This window comes from Podarcis filfolensis (genome assembly GCF_964270895.1).
Source record: "Podarcis filfolensis genome assembly, chromosome: 2".
NCBI classification, from domain to species: domain Eukaryota; kingdom Metazoa; phylum Chordata; class Lepidosauria; order Squamata; family Lacertidae; genus Podarcis; species Podarcis filfolensis.
The window spans coordinates 113,040,238-113,062,295 of NC_139605.1; the positions used below are offsets into that span (position 1 = coordinate 113,040,238).

The window sequence follows — 22,058 nt, forward strand, 5'->3', positions numbered from 1 at the left end:
GCCTAGGCTGCGGATAGCAGCCTGCTGCCCCGCGCGAGGGGCGCTCTGCTTAAGAGCGCCCCTCGTGTGGGGCAGCAGGCTGCTATCCGCAGCTTGGAGAGCCCTGCGGGGAAGTCCTGCAGGGCTCCCCAAGCTGTGAATGTCTGCCCCGCGCGAGGGGCGCTCTGAAGCAGAGCGCCCCTTGCGCGGGGCTGCAGGCTGCTATCCGCAGCCTAGGCAGCCCTGGGGGAACTCTTCTGAAGGCTTGCGGTGGGAGGAGGGTTTTTCCTCCCCACCGCCAACATTCAGAACAGCATTCTGAATGTTGGCGGTGGGGAGGAAAACCTTCCTCCCACCGCAAGTCTTCAGGACAGGTCCGAGAACAGAGGAGAAGCGCTGCGCGCCTTCTCCTCTATTCCCGGACCTCCCACCGCAAGCCCTCAGGACAGGTCCGGGAACAGAGGAGAAGGCGCGCTGCGCTTCCCCGCTGTCCCCGGAGATTTCCCTGTGGGCTTTCGTCTTGCGAAGCAAGCCCATAGGGAAATTCGTCTTGCGAAGCCGCTAAAAAATCGGAAAACCCTTTCGTCTTGCGGGGCACCACTGTAGATAAATAGGTACCGCTCCGGCGGGAAGGTATACGGCGTTTCCGTGTGCTGCTCTGGTTCGCCAGAAGCGGCTTAGTCATGCTGGCCACATGACCCGGAAGCTGTACGCCGGCTCCCTCGGCCAATAAAGCGAGATGAGCACCGCAACCCCAGAGTCAGCCACGACTGGACCTAATGGTCAGGGGTAGCTTTACCTTTACCTGGAGGTTGTAGTCAACTCACTCTTATTCATAGTAGACCCATTAAAATCAATGGTCTTAAGTTAGTCCTGGCCATTCATGTCAGTGAGTCTGCTCCAAGTCAAAGTTAAGTATACAACTTGGAGCCTCTTTTTGAAATCTTACCTATATTCTCTCCCGACTTTGAAGCCACCAAAAGCCCTCAACACAGTAGTTGGTACCTGCAGTCTGACATTTCCGCTGTCCATTGGTACTCGTGACAGCTGGCCATGTACCCTTAGGATTAGGTGTGGCTGACGCTGCATTGGAGATCATTTACAGGCTGACATTTCCACTTGTCATTTATTGGAGAGTGGGCGGGGTGTCAACTTTGAAAGGCAACGGCAGAGGGCTACAAGGAGCACTCCGGACCTGGCTGTGGTCGGTGGCCCCTGTGGTAGGACAAGGAGGCACCGAAGACCAAGGGCATTTTCCCCCTCTTTAAGAAACTCTTCTTGTTGACTTTCCAGCCCGGAGAATGTCGCACACAATGGTAAAACATGAGCACGCCGACACAATGGGGATTGGCAAGGCCATCGCCGTGTTGACATCTGGAGGAGATGCCCAGGGTAAGTGGACTGGTTTCTGGTGTGTGTGTGTGTGTGTTGTAGTGTTAGGGGTCTCCCTTTGTGGTCTGAGGAGCTAATGGCAAAAAAGCCATTAGGCAGAATTTACCAGGAAAGGGCTTTAATGTCTGGGCACTTTTTAGCATCCAGATTTTCCCTAAACTTGGTAAGATGACTCAAGTGGAACTGGTCTCGGTTGCAAATTGTAACAGGTACCGTAATTTTCGCTCTATAAGACGCACCAGACCATAAGACGCACCTAGTTTTTGGAGAAGGAAAACAATAAAAAAATATTCTGAATCTCAGAAGCCAGAACAGCAAGAGGGATCGCTGTTTTCGCTGCGCAGCGATCCCTCTTGCTGTTCTGGCTTCTGGGATAGCTGTGCAGCCTGCATTCGCTCCATAAGATGCACACACATTTCCCCTTACTTTTTAGGAGGGAAAAGTGAGTCTTATAGCGCAAAAAATACAGTAAATGTCTTTCCTCCATCCTGCCCTGCTTTGTGCGTTTCCAGAAGCATCTAACTGGCCATTGTTGGAAGCCGAATGCTGGGCTGGATTAACTTTTCATCCAGTAAGGAGCAGTTTTTTCATTCTTTTCTATTCTGTCTCCCCTTCTTTGACTTTCTCCTCCCACACTGCCTCCAGCCTTTCTCCTCAGTAGTTCTCTGCCTTCTTGTTGAATGCTTTTTTTCTCTTTGATATTATTTGTATTGCCTTTTTTTTAAAGAGCTTTGAAAGCAATTTGTGGCTCATCAACCGCAGTTTGGCCACGAAGCATTTCCTTAGCAAAATGAGCACTCACATAATCTACCCTCAGGTGTCTTGAACCATCATTTCTTTGCTGTTTCTCCTATACTCTTACAAAGTCTGCATCTCTTCCTGATCTGGGTTTGCCTCCATCTATGTCTGTTGATTAACTGGGAATGGGGGCCCTGTGGTGTGAACAAATGCAATGCAATGCTTAAAAAAAAAAATCCCCTCCAAAATATTTTTATTAGTTTTCAATACAGCAAAATACAGGTGCTTTTTTCAAACATGTTGACTTGTCAAGTTCTTCAGCCGACTATTCTTTATTTTCCTTTTCCTGACCTTGAGACACACACACAGAGAGCTCTGTTTTGTTTATCTGCACTCATATGTCTTCTCTTGCTGTCCAAGTCCCGTCTTAGTTTCAAGATGGATTTTTTTTTCTTTTTTGAAATGCATACATGCTGTTGACGGCATTACAAGTGAACATATCACTTGGCAGAGTATTATAAATAGAAAAAAGGGCCATTCCTGCCTCCAAGGACTTGCAATTTATTTAATATTGTATTTTTAAATTGTTGTACCCTTATGGTGAAGGGTGGGTAAGAAATGGAAATGCTACTGCTACTAATATATAAGGGTATATTTTTATTTATTTATGTATTTATTTATTTTTCTATACCACCCTATACAGTCATACCTCATGTTACGTCTGCTTCATGTTACATTCTTTCAGGTTGCGACCCGGAAGTACCAGAAAGGGTTACTTCCGGGTTTTGCCGCTCGCGCATGCGCAGAAGCGCAAATTGACGTCACGTGCATGCGCAGAAGCGGCGAATCGCAACCCGCGCGTGCCCAGACGCGCTGCTGCCGGTTGCACTCTTTTCATGTTGTGAATGGGCCTATGGAACGGATCCCGTTCACAACCAGAGGTACCACTGTACCTGAAGGTCTCGGGGCAGTTCACATAAAATATCAAATACATAAAAACAAAACAAAACAAACAACCCAATAAAAAAAAAACCAAAGAGGTAGCATTTTAAAAAAGGGTATAGGATGTAGATCAAGTCAGGCAAAGGCCTGGTTGAAAAGGAACATTTTTGCCTGGTGCCTAAAGGTGTACAGTGGTACTTCGGGTTAAGTACTTAATTCGTTCCGGAGGTCTGTACTTTACCTGAAACTGTTCTTAACCTGAAGCACCACTTTAGCTAATGGGGCCTCCTGCTGCCGCCGGAGCACGATTTCTGTTCTCATCCTGAAGCAAAGTTCTTAACCTGAAGCACTATTTCTGGGTTAGCAGAGTCTGTAACCTGAAGCGTATGTAACCTGAGGTATCACTGTATAGTGAAGGTACCAGGCGAAGTTCCCTGGGGAGAGCATTCCACAGACGGGGAGCCACTGCAGAGAAGGCCCCGTTCTCGTGTTGCCACCCTCCAGATCTCTTGTGGAGGAGTCACACAAAGAAGGGCCTCGGAAGATAATCTAAGGGTCTGGGTAGGTTCATATGGAAAGAGGTGGTCCTTGAGGTACTGTGGTCCTGAGCCATTTAAGCCTTTATAGGTCAAAACCAGCACTTTGAATTGGGCCCGGAAACTAATCGGTAGCCAGTGTAGTTGAACCAGGATTGGTATAATATTTTCAAACCGTCTTGCTTTGGTGAGTAGCCTGGCTGATGAATTCTGCACCAGCTGCAGTTTCCGAACTGTCTTCTATATATATCTGGGTGTAAGGCGATATATAAATTCAAATAACAACAACAACAACATCGTGAGAATGGGGGAGCTAACAGGGGAGGAAAGGAAAATAAATGAAAGTCTTGCCATGAAGAAATACTTTGGGTGGGGTTCACCTGAAGAACCCCATCAGTGGACAGGTACACAAGGATTTTGGGGCCCCTTATATGCTCCCTGAAACGGAGTCTCCTGACCCCAACCCCAGAACAGTTGTTCCATCTGGCAAGCTAGAATACTGGTACGGGCAAAAGATTTGTTGGAGCACCATGTTGAATTCCACCCACTGTTACTAAATCACTCAGTGTGACCCAGGCTAGGACTTACTCTCATACTACTTTGTGATGTGGTGTTGCCATCCTGTTGTGACTTTGTGGTGGTGGTGGAAGAGCTACTACTAATATGCAAGAGGCGTCAGGGTGTGTGTGTTCACATCAGATTAACTGCTGCTGTTGATCTGATGTGATAACATGAGAGGCTTTTTGCAAAATGCGTTGTCACAATAACATGGCCTGGAAACATGACTTCACAAAAGCTATACTACATCACAAACCCACTGCCCGTGCATGCGGCAGTTAAGTATATATGGTTGTGGGCAGGAGCGCAATATGGAGAAGAAACCTAATCCTTGGCTGGTTTCCTGGAAATCCCAACTATGGACGTGTGTACCTGTAGTACAACTTTACTGGTATGTCCCGCAGAGGACCTTAAGGTCCACAAATGACAACATTCTGGAGGTTCCAAGTCACAAGGTGGTTATGTTGGTCTCAACTAGGGCCCAGGCCTTTTCAGTACTGGCCCCAACTTGGTGGAACGCTCTGTCACAAGAGACTAGGGCCCTGCGGGACTTGACATCTTTCTGCAGGGCCTGCAAGACAGAGTTTTTCCGCCTAGCCTTTGGTTTGGACTCAGTCTGACCCTTATATTTCCCTCTCCTTATTGTTTTGACTTTTAAAATGAGGCTGCATTTTAAATTGCATTTTAACCTGTATTTTAAATTTTTGTTTGTTTTTTCTTATGTTTTTACTGAAATTTTATTGATGTTAGCCGCCCTGAGCCCGGCTCTGACCGGGGAATATATAAAAGTAGTGGTAGTTGTTGTTTTGTTGTTATTATTATTATTATTATTATTATTATTATTATTATTACTATTACTGGTGGATATTCTACACAGTTGTGGTGTTTTATGAAGGGCTGTTGCAGTCTAGACAGATGCCGAACAATAACTGCTGATGTACCCAGAGGTACAGCTTAACATCTAACAGATCAAAGCATGGGCACATCTAGCTTCAAATGATAGGTGACAAAATTACTAGTTTGATGCTAGTATCTGAGACAGATGCTCGCATTTGCCCTGTAGATAGGCCATACTTGATTAATGGACACAAAAAAGGCTTTGAGAAGTCGTAGTCTCATGGTGGTAAGAAATGGTGGCCAATGCGATGCCTTCCAGATGTTGATGGACTACAACTCCCATCATCCCTGACCATTGGCCGTACTGGTTGGGGCTGATGTAAGTCAACAGCATGTGAAGGGGCACCCTATATGCTGCTCTTCCCTTAAGGCATATGTGGAAGCAGAACCCAACAAAGCTGCAAGAACTATGTGAAAGTGGTGATGGTTTTAAGGAAGGTCAAAGGGATGTATTTAATGGAAGGATGTTTCCGGCTCACTCCTGCATCTATCCTCAGGCTGCACAGCTGATGTGGTAGCATTATGCAGCCTTTCTATCTTCTTGGACTCATTTCCCATAACCCATCAGCCCCAGCCAGCATGACCAATGATCAGGGAAGATGGGAGTCCAACAACATCTGGAGGGCCATAGATTATATACCTGGAGGGCAGCACTAGAGCCAGAAATGGATGGGTCCATTTCCACTCGCCATTTCCAGATAGGTCAATGGTTGCCTGCAAGTTATCCCCTACTACACAGTGCAGGGCCCTTCCTTTTTGTCCTTCAGATGATGGGGAGCTTAGGGGGATTTCTGACTCAAAAAATGCTTGGTGTGTTGTCCCCTAGGGTGAATTTGAATTAAAAGAATTGGCAGGATTGGCAAGGCAGATGCAATGGCATAATAGAAATGAAAAACCTAACAGATTAATGCAAGACCGATCTTAAAAATCTACTATGGATAAGTAAAAAATGAGAGGAGGACATTTTGCAGAGGGGCATCCTATGTTATAAACATACGTTTAGAAATCTTGGACCAATATAAGTGTTCATTACCCAAGGACTTCCTATTGGCTTCTCTATTAGAAGGCGAATGGTTCACTTTTTGAAAAGGCAATTTGGACATTTTCAGATATAAAAAGTAAGTAAGATGGAAGCCTATTAAGACTGGAAGAGTGTGCAGACCATTGAACAAATAGAAGCTAACTTTAAGATAGAACCACCTTGATATCAGCATTTGGAAATAGGTCCTTTTTCGATAGGCTGATGAGAAGTCAAGAGATTTGGAGAGAGAAGACTGAGTCTGAAACAGCACTAGAGACTAACAAGACAGGGCATTTCTCAAAGGTATATAAAACAGTTATCTAAAACACAGGAAAATAGCACATAACTACAGGATGAAATGAAATAAAGATAGGAGCAAAGCAATTCCATGAGATGCATGGCGATTTCTGTTTCACAAGGGTCAAAAAGCACTTCACTGATGAAATATTTTTCAGCTGTGCTGGCAAACGAGCAATTACACCACAGCAACGAGAATTGAGTGTAACAGATCCAGAGCAAAATCATTTGTTGCCGTTAAAGATTTAACCCACACGGAGAAAGAGGAAATGGTTTTAGATCAATATCAATATACATTTATTATAGATAAATGTTTATAGGTATGTGTGTTTTTGAATGTGACCGAGTAGGTAATGAGGTATATGTACTTGTGTATAATCATCATCATCATCATCATCATCATCATCATCATCATCATATGAAGAAAGGTTTAAAAGCGTTGGGGGTTTGGCATCCACCTTAGCCTTCTTGTAGCCCAAGTTTTCCTCAGCTGCATCCATGATCACAGCTTGTCTGTGAAGCTGTCACATGACTTAGAGAGGATTTTTTTTGGGGGGGTATGCAGTGGTATTGAATTACAGTCCCTCTCCTGGTGTGGTATATTTTGGAGCCAGCAAGCACAGTGGCCTGGCAGAGGGGGTACCTCAGGAACTTGTTTTAAATGTCAGCGGGTCAAAAATAAAATGTGCAAATCATCTGAGGGTAGGATCATGGGAGACTTGTGAGTCTGGGTCAACAATACTGACCTGAGGCAGTAAGAAACGACACGTACGCCAAGGAGGCTGAGAGACAGCAGAGTGGGTTTAAGGGTCAGATGATGCTATAATAAAGGCTCCACATCACACACTTACCACATTTATTTCTAAACAAACAAACAAATGCATTTCTAGACCGTCCACTTGCAAAAATCAGGGCAGCATACAACAGCATGAAAACATTTAAAAGCAACACGAAGCAATCATTAAAATGACTGTCTGCTCAAGGGAGATTTTAAGCAACGGCATAGGCCTCTTCAGGAGATCACCAGTACCTCTATGTGGGCAGCACAGATATATGAGGAAACACAACAATTGTACATCAGTGGAGCTTCAGTGTTGTAGGCTGGTTATAAATTGAACGTCACAGCAGCATCAAGGCCAGGCAAATAAGGCAGAGCTCTATAGAAATATAGGCACCCGCATCTAGGGATGTTTTGTTGTTGTTGTTTAGTCGTTTAGTCGTGTCCGACTCTTCGTGACCCCATGGACTAGAGCACGCCAGGCACTCTTGTCTTCCACTGCCTCCCACAGTTTGGTCAAACTCATGTTGGTTTGCTTCGAGAACACTGTACAACCATCTCGTCCTCTGCCATCCCCTTCTCCTTGTGCCCTCCATCTTTCCCAGGGTCTTTTCCAGGGAGTCTTCTCTTCTCATGAGGTGCCCAAAGTATTGGAGCCTCAGCTTTAGCATCTGGCCTTCCAGTGAGCACTCAGGGCTGATTTCCTTCAGAATGGAGAGGTTTGATCTTCTTGCAGTCCATGGGACTCTCAAGACTCTCCTCCAGCACCGTAATTCAAAAGCATCAATTATTTGGCGATCAGCCTTCTTTATGGTCCAGCTCTCACTTCCATACATCACTACTGAGAAAACCATAGCTTTAACTATACGGATGTTAGAAGGTGTCAATTTCTGTTCCAATCTGAGTTCATTGCAAGCAGCACTGTTTCTGTTCCACTTCAGTTTGGTTTTCAACAAAGACCACATTATTCTCACTGTCTTCTGTAGTGGAATTTTACATGCTTAATTGCACACTTAGTTACATGATTGTTACATTATTCCAAAACATTACTTTTAATGTAAAGGAAAAAACCATTCAATTTGGGGGGGAGTAATCAATTACTTGTTTTTCGTTTACAAACGACAGCAGTGATTACTGATTATATTTGCGGGATTGATTTCCATTTCAGACATGGGACAAATAAATGAACATCGTCAACTTCTGCTCCCAATTCTGGTAAAATTCTCCAACATCCTTACTCCCATCGTCCCTCATCCACATGGTGCTTCTGCTCTGCAAATGGCAGCTTCCAAAAATTACTTTATTTATTTGATGAAAATGTTTTCAATCTGCCCTTCATCAACACCAAACTGAAGTACAGAATTCAGAATAACTACACTACAACAAACTAAGTCATAAAATAATAATATTTATTTCATACATACATACCCTGCCTATCTGACTGAGTTTCCTCAGCCACTCTGGGCAGCTCCCAATCGAATATTAGAAACACAATACAGCATTAAACATTAAAAACTTCCCTATAAAGCTTATTCCCTAAAAATAAGCAGCAATACACTCTAAAATATACCATCAAACAAATAAAATAGCTGAAAACAACAGAGCAGCTTAGAACAATCGTTAACAAAACTTACAATGTCTGGGCATATAAATAAGTATTCATCTGGTGCCAAACCTAGAGCAATGTGGGTGCTTGTCATACTTGTGAGGAGATTGGAGCTGTGAGTCACTAGTCTTTTCTGTTTCCTTTATATTCTGAATTAAGGCCCCCAGTGGGTCTTGTTAATCTTCCCATGGCTTCTCCTGTGATTCAGTAAGAACTAGATATGGTTGGAACAGAATCATAGTCCCTTCAATGTCTCTGATTGTAGAGTAGAACAAGACAGAGCCCACTAGAATCTCCTTGGGTTTCATCTCAGATAAGTATGTAAATTATAAAAAAAATTGTCCAGTAGCACCTTAGAGATCAACTGAGCTTGTTCTGGGTATAAACTTTTGTGTGCATGCACACTTCTGCAGATACGGTATCTGCATATGGAATGCATGCACACGAAAGCTTGCACCCAGAACAAACTTAGTTGGTCTCTAAGGTGCTACTGGACAATTTTTTATTTATTTCGACTGTGTCAGACCAACACAGCTACCTACCTGAATATGTAATGCATTGTTGTTTATACAAGACATTAGCAAAGTGTAGTGCCTTCAGAAGTGGTGTTGAACTACAACTCCCATCAGCCCGTGCCAGGCATGACAAGAGCTGTGGTCCAGGAACACATTGTCTACCTCTGCAATGCTGTCATCCAGTTTGCTTGTGCATTGTGACCTCTCTTCTCCCTTCTCTCTGAACAGGTATGAATGCTGCTGTCCGGGCAGTGGTCAGAGTGGGAATATACACCGGGGCCAAAGTGTACTTTGTTCATGAGGTAGGTTGATTTGCTGCCTTTCTTTACTTGAGTAGGAATTGTGTCTAAGACTTGGTTGACTCATGGAGCAGAATGAGGTGTGAAATCCTGAGATAGCATATCCAGCATGAAAATAGGGACATTCCATTCTAAAGCATAAAAGGTAAAGGGACCCCTGACCATTAGGTCCAGTTGTGACCGACTCTGGGGTTGCAGCGCTCATCTCGCTTTACTGGCCAAGGGAGCCGGCGTACAGCTTCTGGGTCATGTGGCCAGCATGACTAAGTCGCTTCTGGCGAACCAGAGCAGCGCATGGAAACGCTTGCACTTTGACGTGCTTTCGAACTGCTAGGTGGGCAGGAGCAGGGACCGAGCAACGGGAGCTCACCCCGTCACGGGGATTCGAACCGCCAACCTTCTGATCAGCAAGTCCTAGGTTCTGTGGTTTAACCCACAGCACCACCCACGTCCCATTCTAAAGCATAGAATGTCTCTGTTTTCTAGAGTGGGCTGCACCACTTGAAGCCTCAGGGGGCTGCAGTTTAACCATTTTTGAACTTGCACTCGTGTAAAATTCCTGCAAGCTAAACGCACGTGCACACACCAGAGAGGAACGTTCAAGCTCCATCTCTTCCCACCTGTACTAGGTTTCCACTTACTCACAGTGAGCTTTTTCTGCTGGAGAGTATTCACAAATACGATGCTCCATCTTCAGACCCAAATGGTATAGTCCATTCTTCCACCTCATTCTACTGCAAATGGGTTTATTATTTTGTTAACTCTGCTGCTGATTGCTGCTGCTAGACCAAACAGGACTATTAGAGTCGCCATAGGTCGCATAGCAGTGGTAATACCAGATCAGCTACCCTGGTGCCTCACAGACCCTATGCAAGGAGCGTCTCCATTCCCATCGTTCTACCCAGACACTGAGGTCCAGCGCTGAGGGCCTGGATAAAGCGGGATATCAAATCCAAACTCTTCTTCTTCTTCTTCCTTCTGGCGGTTCCCTCACTGGCTCCCAGTGCGTTTAGGATCAAACTTCAAAGTGTTGGTGCTGACCTTTAAAGCCCTAAATGGCCTTGGCCCAGTATACCTGAAGGAGCGTCTCCACCCCCATCATTCAGCCTGGACACTGAGGTCCAGCTCCGAGGGCCTTCTGGTGGTTCCCTCCCTGCAAGAATTGAGGTTACAGGGAACCAGGCAGAGGGCCTTCTCGGTAGTGGCACCCGCCCTGTGGAACGCCCTCCCACCACATGTCAAAGAGAACAACAACTACCAGACTTTTAGAAGACATCTGAAGGCAGCCCTGTTTAGGGAAGCTTTTAATGTTTGATGCGTTACTGTATTTTAATATTTTGTTGGAAGCCTCCCAAAGTGGCTGGGGAAGCCCAGCCAGATGGGTGGGGTATAAATAATAAATTATTATTATTATTATTATTATTAGTTGAGGTGCTACCTGTTCAATGTTGCTACAGTGGCTAAAGGAGCTGGAAATATCCTGAGCTCGAACAATGCACCAGCCTGGCAATGTACTTCAACTGCATCTTGTCCTTAACGTTCCTTCTTCAGTATACAGTGGTACCTCGGGTTAAGAACTTAATTCGTTCTGGAGGTCCGTTCTTAACCTGAAACTGTTCTTAACCTGAGGTACCACTTTAGCTAATGGGGCCTCCCGCTGCTGCCATGTCGCCAGAGCACGATTTCTGTTCTCATCCTGAAGCAAAGTTCTTAACCTGATGTAATATTTCTGGGTTAGCGGAGTGTGTAGCCTGAAGCTTATGTAACCTGAAGCGTATGTAACCCGAGGCACCACTGTAGTTTGCTGTAGCAGCAGCTCACAGCTATGGTGTCTCTATCTTCTTGAGTTAACCAGCTCTAGAGGAGATGGAGGCTCAAAAAGGCTTCTCTTTTTAAATAATCTCTTCTGACTTTTGTTTCAGGGCTACCAAGGGCTTGTGGACGGCGGTGACAATATTAAGGAAGCAACATGGGAAAGTGTGTCCATGATGCTGCAACTGGTAAGCCAGTCCCTTGGATTTTGTCCCTCAGGGTGTGAGAGGCTTCAGAGCTGTCCTTCTTACCCTAGGTGTCACTAGTGCGAAGATTTCAGGGTTTTATGATACTACAGAACCACCTGGTGCCCCCCTGATGCTTTCAACCGTTTATTTATTTCACAAAATGTATATACTGCTTTGTTTAAAAAAGCAAAGACGGAAATCCTCCAAGTGGATTTTAGAAAAAGAATAAAATGAATTATCAGTAGAAAAAGAACTGTTAAAAACAGTTATTTAAAATATCCCTCCCCCAAAAAAATAATTTTTAAATCAGTGTTAAGTTGAAGACCAGATTAAAACACATGTCAACATTCTGCATATCTGGGTAAGGTAAAGGTAAAGGGACCCCTGACCATTAGGTCCAGTCGTGACCGACTGGGGTTGCGGCGCTCATCTCGCTTTATTGGCCAGCATGGGTCACGTGGCCAGCATGACTAAGCTGCTTCTGGCGAACCAGAGCAGTGCACGGAAACGCCATTTACCTTCCCGCTGGAGCGGTACCTATTTATCTACTTTGACATGCTTTCGAACTGCTAGGTTGGCAGGAGCTGGGACCGAGCAACGGGAGCTCACCCCGTCGCGGGGATTCAAACCGCCAAACTTCAGATCGGCAAGTCCTAGGCTCTGTGGATTAACCCACAACGCCACCCGCATCCCTGTATATCTGGGTAGGCTTGCCTAAACCAGAAAGTTTTTAGCAAGTGCCGAAAAGAATGAATGGGACCATAGTGTGGGTGCTGCCACACTAAGTGATCAATTGCTTACAAATGAAGAATGAGTATTATGTGGTAACGATAACTCCCTACATCTCTGACTATTGACTATCCTGGCTGACGTTGGTGGGAAATGTAGTTCAAAACACCTGGAGGGCACTAGGTTGGGGAAATGTTATGTACTGAGTTGAATAGGATCCAAAATGCAGCAGTCTGATTGGTCCTAGAACAATAGGATCCAGAAAGCAGCAGTCTGATTGGTCCACAGGAGCCACCCAATCCAGCTCCAGGTGGAAGTGAATCCGCAACCTGATTGGCCTACAGGAGAATCCTGGAATTAGCCAATCACGTGGGGCCCATTGTGTAAATAATGTATATAAAGCAGACATTCTGGGAGAACTTCCATTCCTCCTCACCACTATGAGCTGAATAAAGAGCATGAAATCCACTCTCGACTCCAAGTATATTTCAGGAAAGCTGCTATAGAATTAGGGCATGGTTTGCATTTTATTGGGTTGGATCCAGACGTGCTCAGCCAAGTTCTACTTGCATTGGTGAAAGTGGGCAGGGTGGTGGGTTGTTGTTTAGTTATTCCTTCTTTGCCTCTGCAGTCCCCTGCGCCTCCATCAAATCTGTCCCAGGGATGTTTTTTCGACAGGGGCATAAGGTTTACTTTATTTTATTTATGGACACTATACATGACATAATCCCCAGTGGGATTTTAATTTTAACCTTGTAAAAATATCTTAAACCTCTGGAAATATCAAAGTGGTCAGTCCAGTGTTATTTTTTTGTTATTTTTTTAAAAGGTTATTATTTTCCCCTTTGAGAAGTTCCTTTGCTCCTTCTCCAGTTTGAGGAAAGTCACCGGCTGGTTGAGTGAGGGGCTCCTGTCACGAGGAAAATTATTGTAACATCTTGACCTTTTCGCCAGTTGGGGTCACTGGCAAAGTCGTCCATCTTAAGTGTAATGATATCGCCATAGCTGGGGTCACAATGAATGCCTGAGACCCAAAATAACTCGAAACCCGAGCTGACCTTTGCTTGCAGCCATACTTGCATGAGTCGGGGCTTTTTTGAATTTCATAAACAAGAATTGCAGAAGATTCTGGTCTGGCCACAACTCTCTCTAGGCATCCAGACTGTAGAGATAGAGGGTCACATGTAGCAAACATGTATTATCTTTCCCAGTGTTTCTCTTTTTTGTAGAAAAAGAAGTGTCAGAACTCACCATGAACAACTCCCTTGTTCTCTTATAATGGCAATGGCGCCCACCTGAGAGGTGCCAGAACTGAGTTCCGGCTGAAAAAATGCCCTGATCTCTCCTAACAAACCCTTTACACATAACGGTTAACTGGGTGAAATTCTCAACTACAAAAACTCTTCAAACTGTTGCAGCTAATGGATTTTGGTGATGGTGAAGATGCCTTGATCTTTGTAGTGAGGAGGATTTATTTGGTGGGCAGAGAGGTGTAGCATTTTGGAGCCCTCTCTCTCCTGAATCAGGAGATCAGGCCGGCCATTTTCCTCAAAAGAATGAACCTGAGAATTAGAGATCATAGCTTTTCCGGGCATTGCCTCTTTTTGGAGTACCTTGGGCACTGTAGTTGAGTGGAGTGGGACTTGGGATCTGTTTACCTCAATAAATAATCTCCAGGGCAAGCCCAGCCATGAAGCAAAGTGAAGCAGCCACCTCAAATGACAGATGGGGTGTCAGGGAGAGAGTAATGGAGCCAGGCCTATGTCTCCTAAGCTATCCTGTTTCCCTGATAGTATTGGATGCTATGCCGTTGTTAACCAGTTACCCTCTCTCAACCTAACCTACCTCACAGGTTTGTTGTGAGGAGAAACTGGGAGAAGGGGGAGAATGATGTTTGCTGCCTTGACATCCTTGGCAGGAGAGCGAGAGAGGATGAACTTTTGCTTGCTCTTCTGGAAAGATGTCCGGCAGTGCTCCATGTGGATCAACTTATTTTTAATATATATTTTTATATATTAAAGTTATACCCGATTCTGCAACATACAGTGTTATCAAATAGGATCTGATGGCAATATGCATAGTCCACGTAGAATTGTAGAGAGTTGGAAGGGACCCAAGGGTCATCTAGTCCAACCCCGTGCAATGCAGGAATCTCAGCTAAAGCATCCATGAGAGATGGCCATCCAGCCTCTGCTTAAAAACCTCCAAGGAAGAAGAGTCAACAGCCTCCCAAAGGAGGTTCCATTGTCAAACAGCTCTCACTGTTGGAAAGTACCATATTTTGCGCTCCATAAGATGCACCTTTTTCTTCCTAAAAAGTAAGGGGAAATGTCTGTGCGTCTTAGGGAGCAAATGTGTGGTCCCTGGAGCGGAATTGCCCAGGGGCAAAAAGCAGATCATGCTTTTTTTTTTTTAAAGAGGGAAGTGGGTGTTGAAACAAAACAAAGCAGCTGATCATTTGCCGATCGGGGTGGGGGGGGAGAGATAAGGGACGCTAGAGATAAAGGAGGCTGCCTGGGAGGGGGGCGGTAAATACAGCAAACTTGCAAAGGGTGGAAGCAGGAAGACTAAAGCAATAAGGAGAGATATTAGAAGAAAAGGAGGAGCAAAAAACTTATCCAGCTAAGGAAAAGACACTAAGGCAAACAAGAGGGAAGGGAGTGTTGAAAGGAAACAGCTGATTGGTGGGATCAGAAGAGAGATAAGGGATGCTAGCGGAGGCTGCCTGGGAGGGGGGCGGTAAAAGCCCATGGATCCTCAGGATTTTTACATTTGGTCACCCCATATTCACCATCAGATCACATAGCATGTCCATGGCTACAGCCTGCACCAAAAAAACCCATGCACCCACTGTTGCGTGGGGCTGCAGTGGTGCAAAAACATGGTTACAAAGCATGGATCCTCAGGATTTTTGCGTTGGGTCACCCCAAATTCACCATCAGATCACATGTCTGTGGCCACAGCATGAACCACAAAAATCATACATCCACTGTTTCATTCAGAATATTATTATTTTTTGTTTTCCTCCTCTAAAAACTAGGTGCATCTTATGGTCAGGTGTGTCTTATGGAGCGAAAAATACGGTACTTCCTGATGTTTAGTCGAAAACTCCTTTCTTGAAATTTGGAGCCATTGGTTTGAGTCCTGCCCTCCAGACCAGGAGAAAACAAGTTTGTTCTCTCTTCCAGGTTGACAGCCCTTGAGATATTTGAAAATGGCTAGCATATCAATAATAGTTCACTGTTGAACAAATACAGACATAAAATAAAACCAAAATAAATAAACCACAGGTATGTGAATGTGTGGAAGGTAGCGACTAAAACTATTTATACCCATTGTTTCCAACGTGGGGTACATGCCCAACAGGGGTGCAATTTGATTTTGATGGGGGCACTTCGAGAATGAGTTAGACCAAGTTAATGGCTTTTTAGGCTTCTTCCACATGAATAGGAGTTCACTTTTTGAATAATAAGAATTATATGTCACAGGATTTAGAGATGCTTAGGTGGGGCATGGCCCCAAAAAAGGTTGGGAACCACTGATTTATACCATAGACACAATGGTTAAACAAGGCAAGGCTGCAAAATATGGACCCTTTTCTACCAATAGAAAGTAATTAAAGTATTCAAAAGTATTTGTTCATGGGCTGAGGGGGACCTCCCCCCCATCTGAAGCAGCTTTCTTGTCATGGTACCTATGACCTAAAGTATTTTTTCCTCCCTTGATTTTTTTCTTTTTCCAGATTTGCTTGAGGGACTCCTTCTCTCTCTTTTTTTCCCCCAAAATTTTTTTATTGGTTTTCACAACATTATAAGCAAACAAACACATAAGACAAACAAACATAAATCATAGCCTTATTGAAAATTACACTTATCAACATTGTTAAGTGACTTCCAGCTCCAGGTCCATTGTTAAGGTCCAGCTCCGAGGGCCTTCTGGCAGTTCCCTCACTGCAAGAAGCCAAGTTACAGGGAACCAGGCAGAGGGCCTTCTCGGTAGTGGCGCCCTCCCTGTGAAACGCCCTCCCACCAGATGTCAAAGAGAACAACAACTACCAGACTTTTAGAAGGCATCTGAAGGCAGCCCTGTTCAGGGAAGCTTTTAATGTTTGATGTATTAGAGTATTTTAATATATATATTTTTGGAAGCCGCCCAGAGTGGCTGGGGAAGCCCAGCCAGATGGGCGGGGTACAAATAATAAATTATTATTATTATTATTATTATTATTATTATTATTATTATTATTCCTCGCTTCCCCTTGGTTGAATTTCATTGCATATCCTTTTAACGGTTTTCCAAATCACAGTTCTTATAAAATTTACCTTAAACATTAACATCCTTAGATCTTCACATTATGAAATTAAACATATTAATTCATCCCTTAACATAAATAAAATCCTAAGCCAATTAAGTATCTGCAAGCTGTTTTCGGTTAATTTAACTTAACATGTTTAACTAAGTAATCATTAAATTTAATCCACTCTTCCTGATACTCCTCCTCCTTCTGGTCGCGAACTCTTCCAGTTAGGTCAGCTAGCTCTGAAAAATCCATCATCTTCATCTGCCATTCTTCTATCGTTGGTAATTCTTGGGTTTTCCACTTTTTAGCTAACAAAATACGAGCAGCAGTTGTGGCTTACAAAAATAATTTAACATCTTTCTTGGGCAATTCCAAACTTGTTATTCCAAGAAGAAAGGCCTCTGGTTTCTTTATAAATGTATATTTCAACATTTTGAGGGACTCCTTCTCTTGATCATAGCAGCACCTAGGTTAGGTGGCCATAATGTTGTCTTCCAGCTCTCACCTGGTTTGTCCCCCTCACCTAGGGTGGCACCGTCATCGGGAGTGCCAGGTGCATGGACTTCCGTGCCCGCGAAGGACGCCTGAAGGCTGCTCGGAACCTGGTGAAGAGAGGAATCACAAACTTGTGCGTGATCGGAGGAGACGGCAGCTTGACTGGAGCGGATACCTTCCGAGCGGAGTGGACCAGTTTGCTGCAGGAGCTGGTTAAGACAGGTATTGCCAAGGAGGGCACTTAAAAACTGAATGCTACAGTGAGGGAGGGGAAGTATATGATCCCCTGCTAAATTTGCCCGTTTGCCCTCTGACGAAGAAATGACCAGTCCATAATTTTAATGGTAGGTTTATTATAGCTGTGAGAGACAGAATAACAAGAGGAAAAAACCCCCAGAAACACAGAAGACAAAAGTCAGAGACTGATGTGCATTATAATGAGTGAAATAAGTACCGTATTTTTCGCTCTATAGGACATAGGAGGGGGAGAACAGGGGGGAAAAAATCTCCCCCTCTCTGCTCAGTGCCCCTTCAGAGGAAGCGGCAGGAGAAACGGAGCCCCTTCCATTTCTCCTCCCGCTTCACTGAAGGGGCGCTGCGCAGAGAGGGAAAACTGTGCAGAGCCTCTCCAGTGAAGCGAAGCCTGGAGAGCAAGAGGGATCGGTGTGCACCGACCCCTCTCGCTCTCCAGGCTTCAGGTGGCCATCCGCAAGCCTTTGGAGGCAGCGGGAACTCCTGCTGCGCTCGGAAGGCTTGCGGGTAGCTGCCTGAAGCCCCCGGAGTGCAGCCTTCGAAGCCTCCGCAGAGCAGTGGGGTGAAGGCACCCTGCTGCCCTACGGAGGCTTTGCACAGCCATCCCCAAGCTAGAACGGTGAGACAGAGCGCTGCGCAGCACTCTGTCTCGCTGTTCTGGCTTCGGGGACAGCCTTTGAAGCCTCCGCAGGGCAGCGGGGTGCCTTCACCCCGCTGCCCTGCGGAGGCTTTGCGCAGCTAACCCCAAGCTAGAACAGCGAGATGGAGTGCTGCACAGCGAGACGGAGCGCTGCACAGCGCTCCGTCTCCCTGTTCTGGCTTTGGGCTTAGCCGCGCAGACTGCATTCGCTCTATAGGATGCACACACATTCCCACTTAATTTTTGGAGGGGGGAAAGTGCGTCCTATAGAGCGAAAAATACGGTATTTGATCCCCTATCAACCAGCCAGATGTCAGGCTACCTGGTATCTTCACTGTATGTAACACGCTGAGATTTGAAGCACCTGCTGTAAGGGAGAGGTCTTACCTGTAATCCCAGCTCATTACAGTACCTGTACAAAAGACACCTGTCAACAGAAGCAATCAATCCACCATGTCCAAGACCAAAGAGCTGCCCAAGGATGTCATTAAAATTATGGACTGGTCATTTCTTCGTCGGAGGGCAAACGGGCAAATTTAGCAGGGGATCAAATAATTCCCCCCCTCACTGTAAGTCCCTGTGCTGGTGAGAGTTGGAATCCAACAATATTTGGAGCACCTCATCTTAGCCACCCTTGCTCTGACCTGCAGGATAAAAGGAGAATATGCAGAACGTTTGCTTTCTTATTGCTAGATTTAGGCTAAGAGTGAACTTGCAGGGATGGTGTAATTATATCATATGCTGGTATTCCATTGGTTCTTTGCCTTATACCTCCCCAGGTGGCATCACGGCAGAAGAAGCCAGCAAGTCTAGTTACCTAAACATTGTTGGCATGGTTGGATCTATTGACAACGACTTTTGTGGCACTGACATGACCATTGGCACGGACTCCGCTCTCCACAGGATAATGGAAATAGTGGATGCTATCACCACCACTGCTCAGAGGTGAGACTTGTGGGCATTGTGCAGGCCCCTTTGATTTCTACAGCTCCTGAATGGCACCATGAGAATCGAGAGCCAGTGTGGTGTAGTGGTTAAGAGCGGTAGTCTCGTAATCTGGGGAACCGGGTTCGCGTCTCCGCTCCTCCACTTGCAGCTGCTGGGTGACCTTGGGCCAGTCACACTTCTCTGAAGTCTCTCAGCCCCACTCACCTCACAGAGTGTTTGTTGTGGGGGAGGAAGGGAAAGGAGAATGTTAGCCGCTTTGAGACTCCTTAAAGGGAGTGAAAGGCGGGATATCAAATCCAAACTCTTCTTCTTCTTCTTCTCCTTCTGCAGCTTAAAAAAAGAGAAGAAAACAAAGTCCTAGCCCTTAAGACTAGGCTTGAAAGTATATATAGACAGCAGTTGCAGAGCAATCGCAGAAGCTCTTTGCCCTTCCTCATGCAGAAGCATATAAAATGGGAAAGAATATATTTGCAAAGACAGGCAAAATTTGGCTTAGTTTGCCTACTCTCTGTTGTAGAGTTTTTTAAAAATACAGTCATACCTCGGGTTGAAGTTGCTTCAAGTTGAACTCTTTCGGGTTGTGCTCCGCAGCGACCCGGAAGTAACGGAACGCATTACTTCCAGGTTTCACCACCTGCGCATGCGCATACGGTCAAAATGACGTCATGCCCATGCGCGGAAGCGGCAAATCTCAACCTACGCACACGCATGGACGCGGGTTGTGTTGGCTTCAGGATGCAAACGGGGCTCCGGAACGGATCCTGTTTGTATCCAGAGGTACCACTGTATTTTCTTGTTCTCTCTCTCTCTCTCACACACACACCCACCAAAAAAACCCCTACCCTTATCTATTTAAGATATATATACAGTGGTACCTCGGGTTAAATACTTAATTCGTTCCGGAGGTCCGTTCTTAACCTGAAACTGTTCTTAACCTGAAGCACCACTTTAGCTAATGGGGCCTCCTGCTGCCACCGCCGGAGCACGATTTCTGTTCTCATCTTGAAGCAAAGTTCTCAACCCGAGGTACTATTTCTGGGTTAGCGGAGTCTGTAACCTGAAGTGTATGTAACGTGAAGCATATGTAACCCGAGGTACCACTGTATAAACTAAACAAGCTATAGCTTAGGCCCCCCCCAAAAAAATTTAATGGGAAAAAAACCTGGATGTACATATCCAAAATGTAAGATAAAAAACAAATAAAATAAAACATACATACAGCAACAGTGTTTTGTGTTGTGTAGGCTCCTATTTGTTATGTGCAAATTGCTTTAGATACTTATTAGGTCCATAAATTACCACATAGCCTATATTCAACACAAAAAACAATGACAATTTGTTGTTGACAAAGGACAGCTGGACATATAAAGGAACCCATTCCATTCAGTAGCTTAGGACCGCATCAAACCTAAATCCGGCCCTGATCCCACCCTCCTTGGGGGGCGTGTTCCCTTGTGCTCAACCTGAGTGGCAGTAGCATACACTCCACCACTGCTTGTACATGTTTTAATGAGGTATTTTGAGGGCCTTCTTTGTAACAGCTGAAGTGACCTGGGACTCTCTTTTTTTCTGAGAAGAGCCTGTGCAATACCTTGTCTTTCTAATTATGTAGGAATCTGTGTGGATAGTAGTATTTAAAAAAATGAAAACAAAAACAAAACAAAAACAAAAACAAAACAAAAACAAAAACAAACATTCGCAGTTAGAAAGCTAGTTCCAAGATGTGGAATGATGAGCAAACGGCACAAACTGAAACTATCCCTAATTTTTCCCTACATACAAAACTTAAATCTTTTCTGGAATGTTTAAAACATTTCAATATACTCACAATGCTTTATTATTTGTTTTGCCTTGCAGTCACCAGAGGACATTTGTGCTGGAGGTCATGGGTCGTCACTGCGGGTAGGAATTTCTGTTCTTGTTCCTCTCAAATGTCACGTTTTAAAATGCATTTTGATCATTTTTTTTGAAAACGGCGGTGCCAGAATCAATGAAGTGAATGATCTGAAGCAGACATAGGCAACCTTCAGCCCTCCAGATGTTTTGGCCTACAACTCCCATGATCCCTAGCTAAGAGGACCAGTGGTCAGGGATGATGGGAATTGTAGTCCAAAACATCTGCAGGGTTGAAGGTTGCCTATGGGCTCCATGATCACTGCAGATGGTGACAGCAGCCATGAAATTAAAAGATGCCTGCTTCTTGAGAGAAAAGCAATGACAAACCTAGACAGCATCTTAAATAGTAGAGACATCACCTTGCCAACAAAGGTCCGTATAGTAGGCCAAAATATTGGGAAATTCTGGAGCAAGAAGGTGACAAATTGAAGTTGCAGAGTTTTGAGAAACTTAAAGATAAAGTGCGAGACTGGCTTCATTACTATCAAATAAGAGAGGCCTATAATTTGGATTAAAAAATTGGCTTCCAGGTGGAAAAATCAAAGTTGGAAATAGAATTGTTAGAACCGAAAACTAAGATTTTGTCAAGAATGTATAACTTGCTGTTAAAATGGAATACACAGGATGAAACGGTCAAATCAGCTATGATCAAATGGGCGCAAGATCTAGGTCATAATATTATGTTTGCTGACTGGGAACAGTTGTGGACCACCGGTATGAAGTTTACGGCATGTAATGCCTTAAAGGAGAATATTATGAAAATGATTTACAGGTGGTACATGACCCCAGTCAAGCTTGCAAAAATTTATCACCTGCCTGACAATAAGTGTTGGAAATGTAAAGAAGCTGAGGGAACGTTCTTTCACCTTTGGTGGACGTGCCCAAAGGTTAAGGCTTACTGGGAAATGATCTATAATGAACTGAAGAAGGTATTTAAATTTACCTTTCCTAAGAAACCAGAGGCCTTCCTTTTGGGCATAGTAGGCCAATTGGTGCCAAAGAAAGACAGAACATTTTTTATGTACGCAACAACAGCAGCAAGAATACTTCTCGCTAAATATTGGAAGACACAAGATTTGCCCACCGTGGAAGAATGGCAGATGCAAGTGATAGACTATATGGAGATGGCAGAAATGACCGGCAGAATTCGAGACCTGGGAGAAGAGTTGATGGAAGAGGATTGGAAAAAGTTTAAAGATTATCTACAGAAATACTGTAAATTGTTTGAATGTTAAAATGA

The 22,058-nt window shown here is 44.6% G+C and overlaps 1 protein-coding gene across 2 annotated transcripts in view; it reads left to right on the plus strand.

Moving 5' to 3' along the window:
* The first annotated feature begins 1,072 nt into the window (after positions 1-1,072).
* The window catches only part of PFKM (phosphofructokinase, muscle), a 43,703-nt gene continuing 22,717 nt past the window's right edge, over positions 1,073-22,058 (plus strand). Inside the window, exons 1-6 of one of the 2 annotated variants that reach the window (XM_083599224.1) lie at positions 1,073-1,371; positions 9,488-9,561; positions 11,481-11,558; positions 17,115-17,304; positions 18,754-18,919; positions 20,780-20,824. In XM_083599224.1, coding sequence (XP_083455350.1) covers positions 1,281-1,371; positions 9,488-9,561; positions 11,481-11,558; positions 17,115-17,304; positions 18,754-18,919; positions 20,780-20,824 — 644 coding nt within the window. In that variant the 5' untranslated portion in view covers positions 1,073-1,280. Of the gene's footprint in view, positions 1,372-9,487; positions 9,562-11,480; positions 11,559-13,516; positions 13,897-17,085; positions 17,305-18,753; positions 18,920-20,779; positions 20,825-22,058 lie in introns of those variants that run through there. The other variant, XM_083599225.1, reaches the window with a different exon arrangement.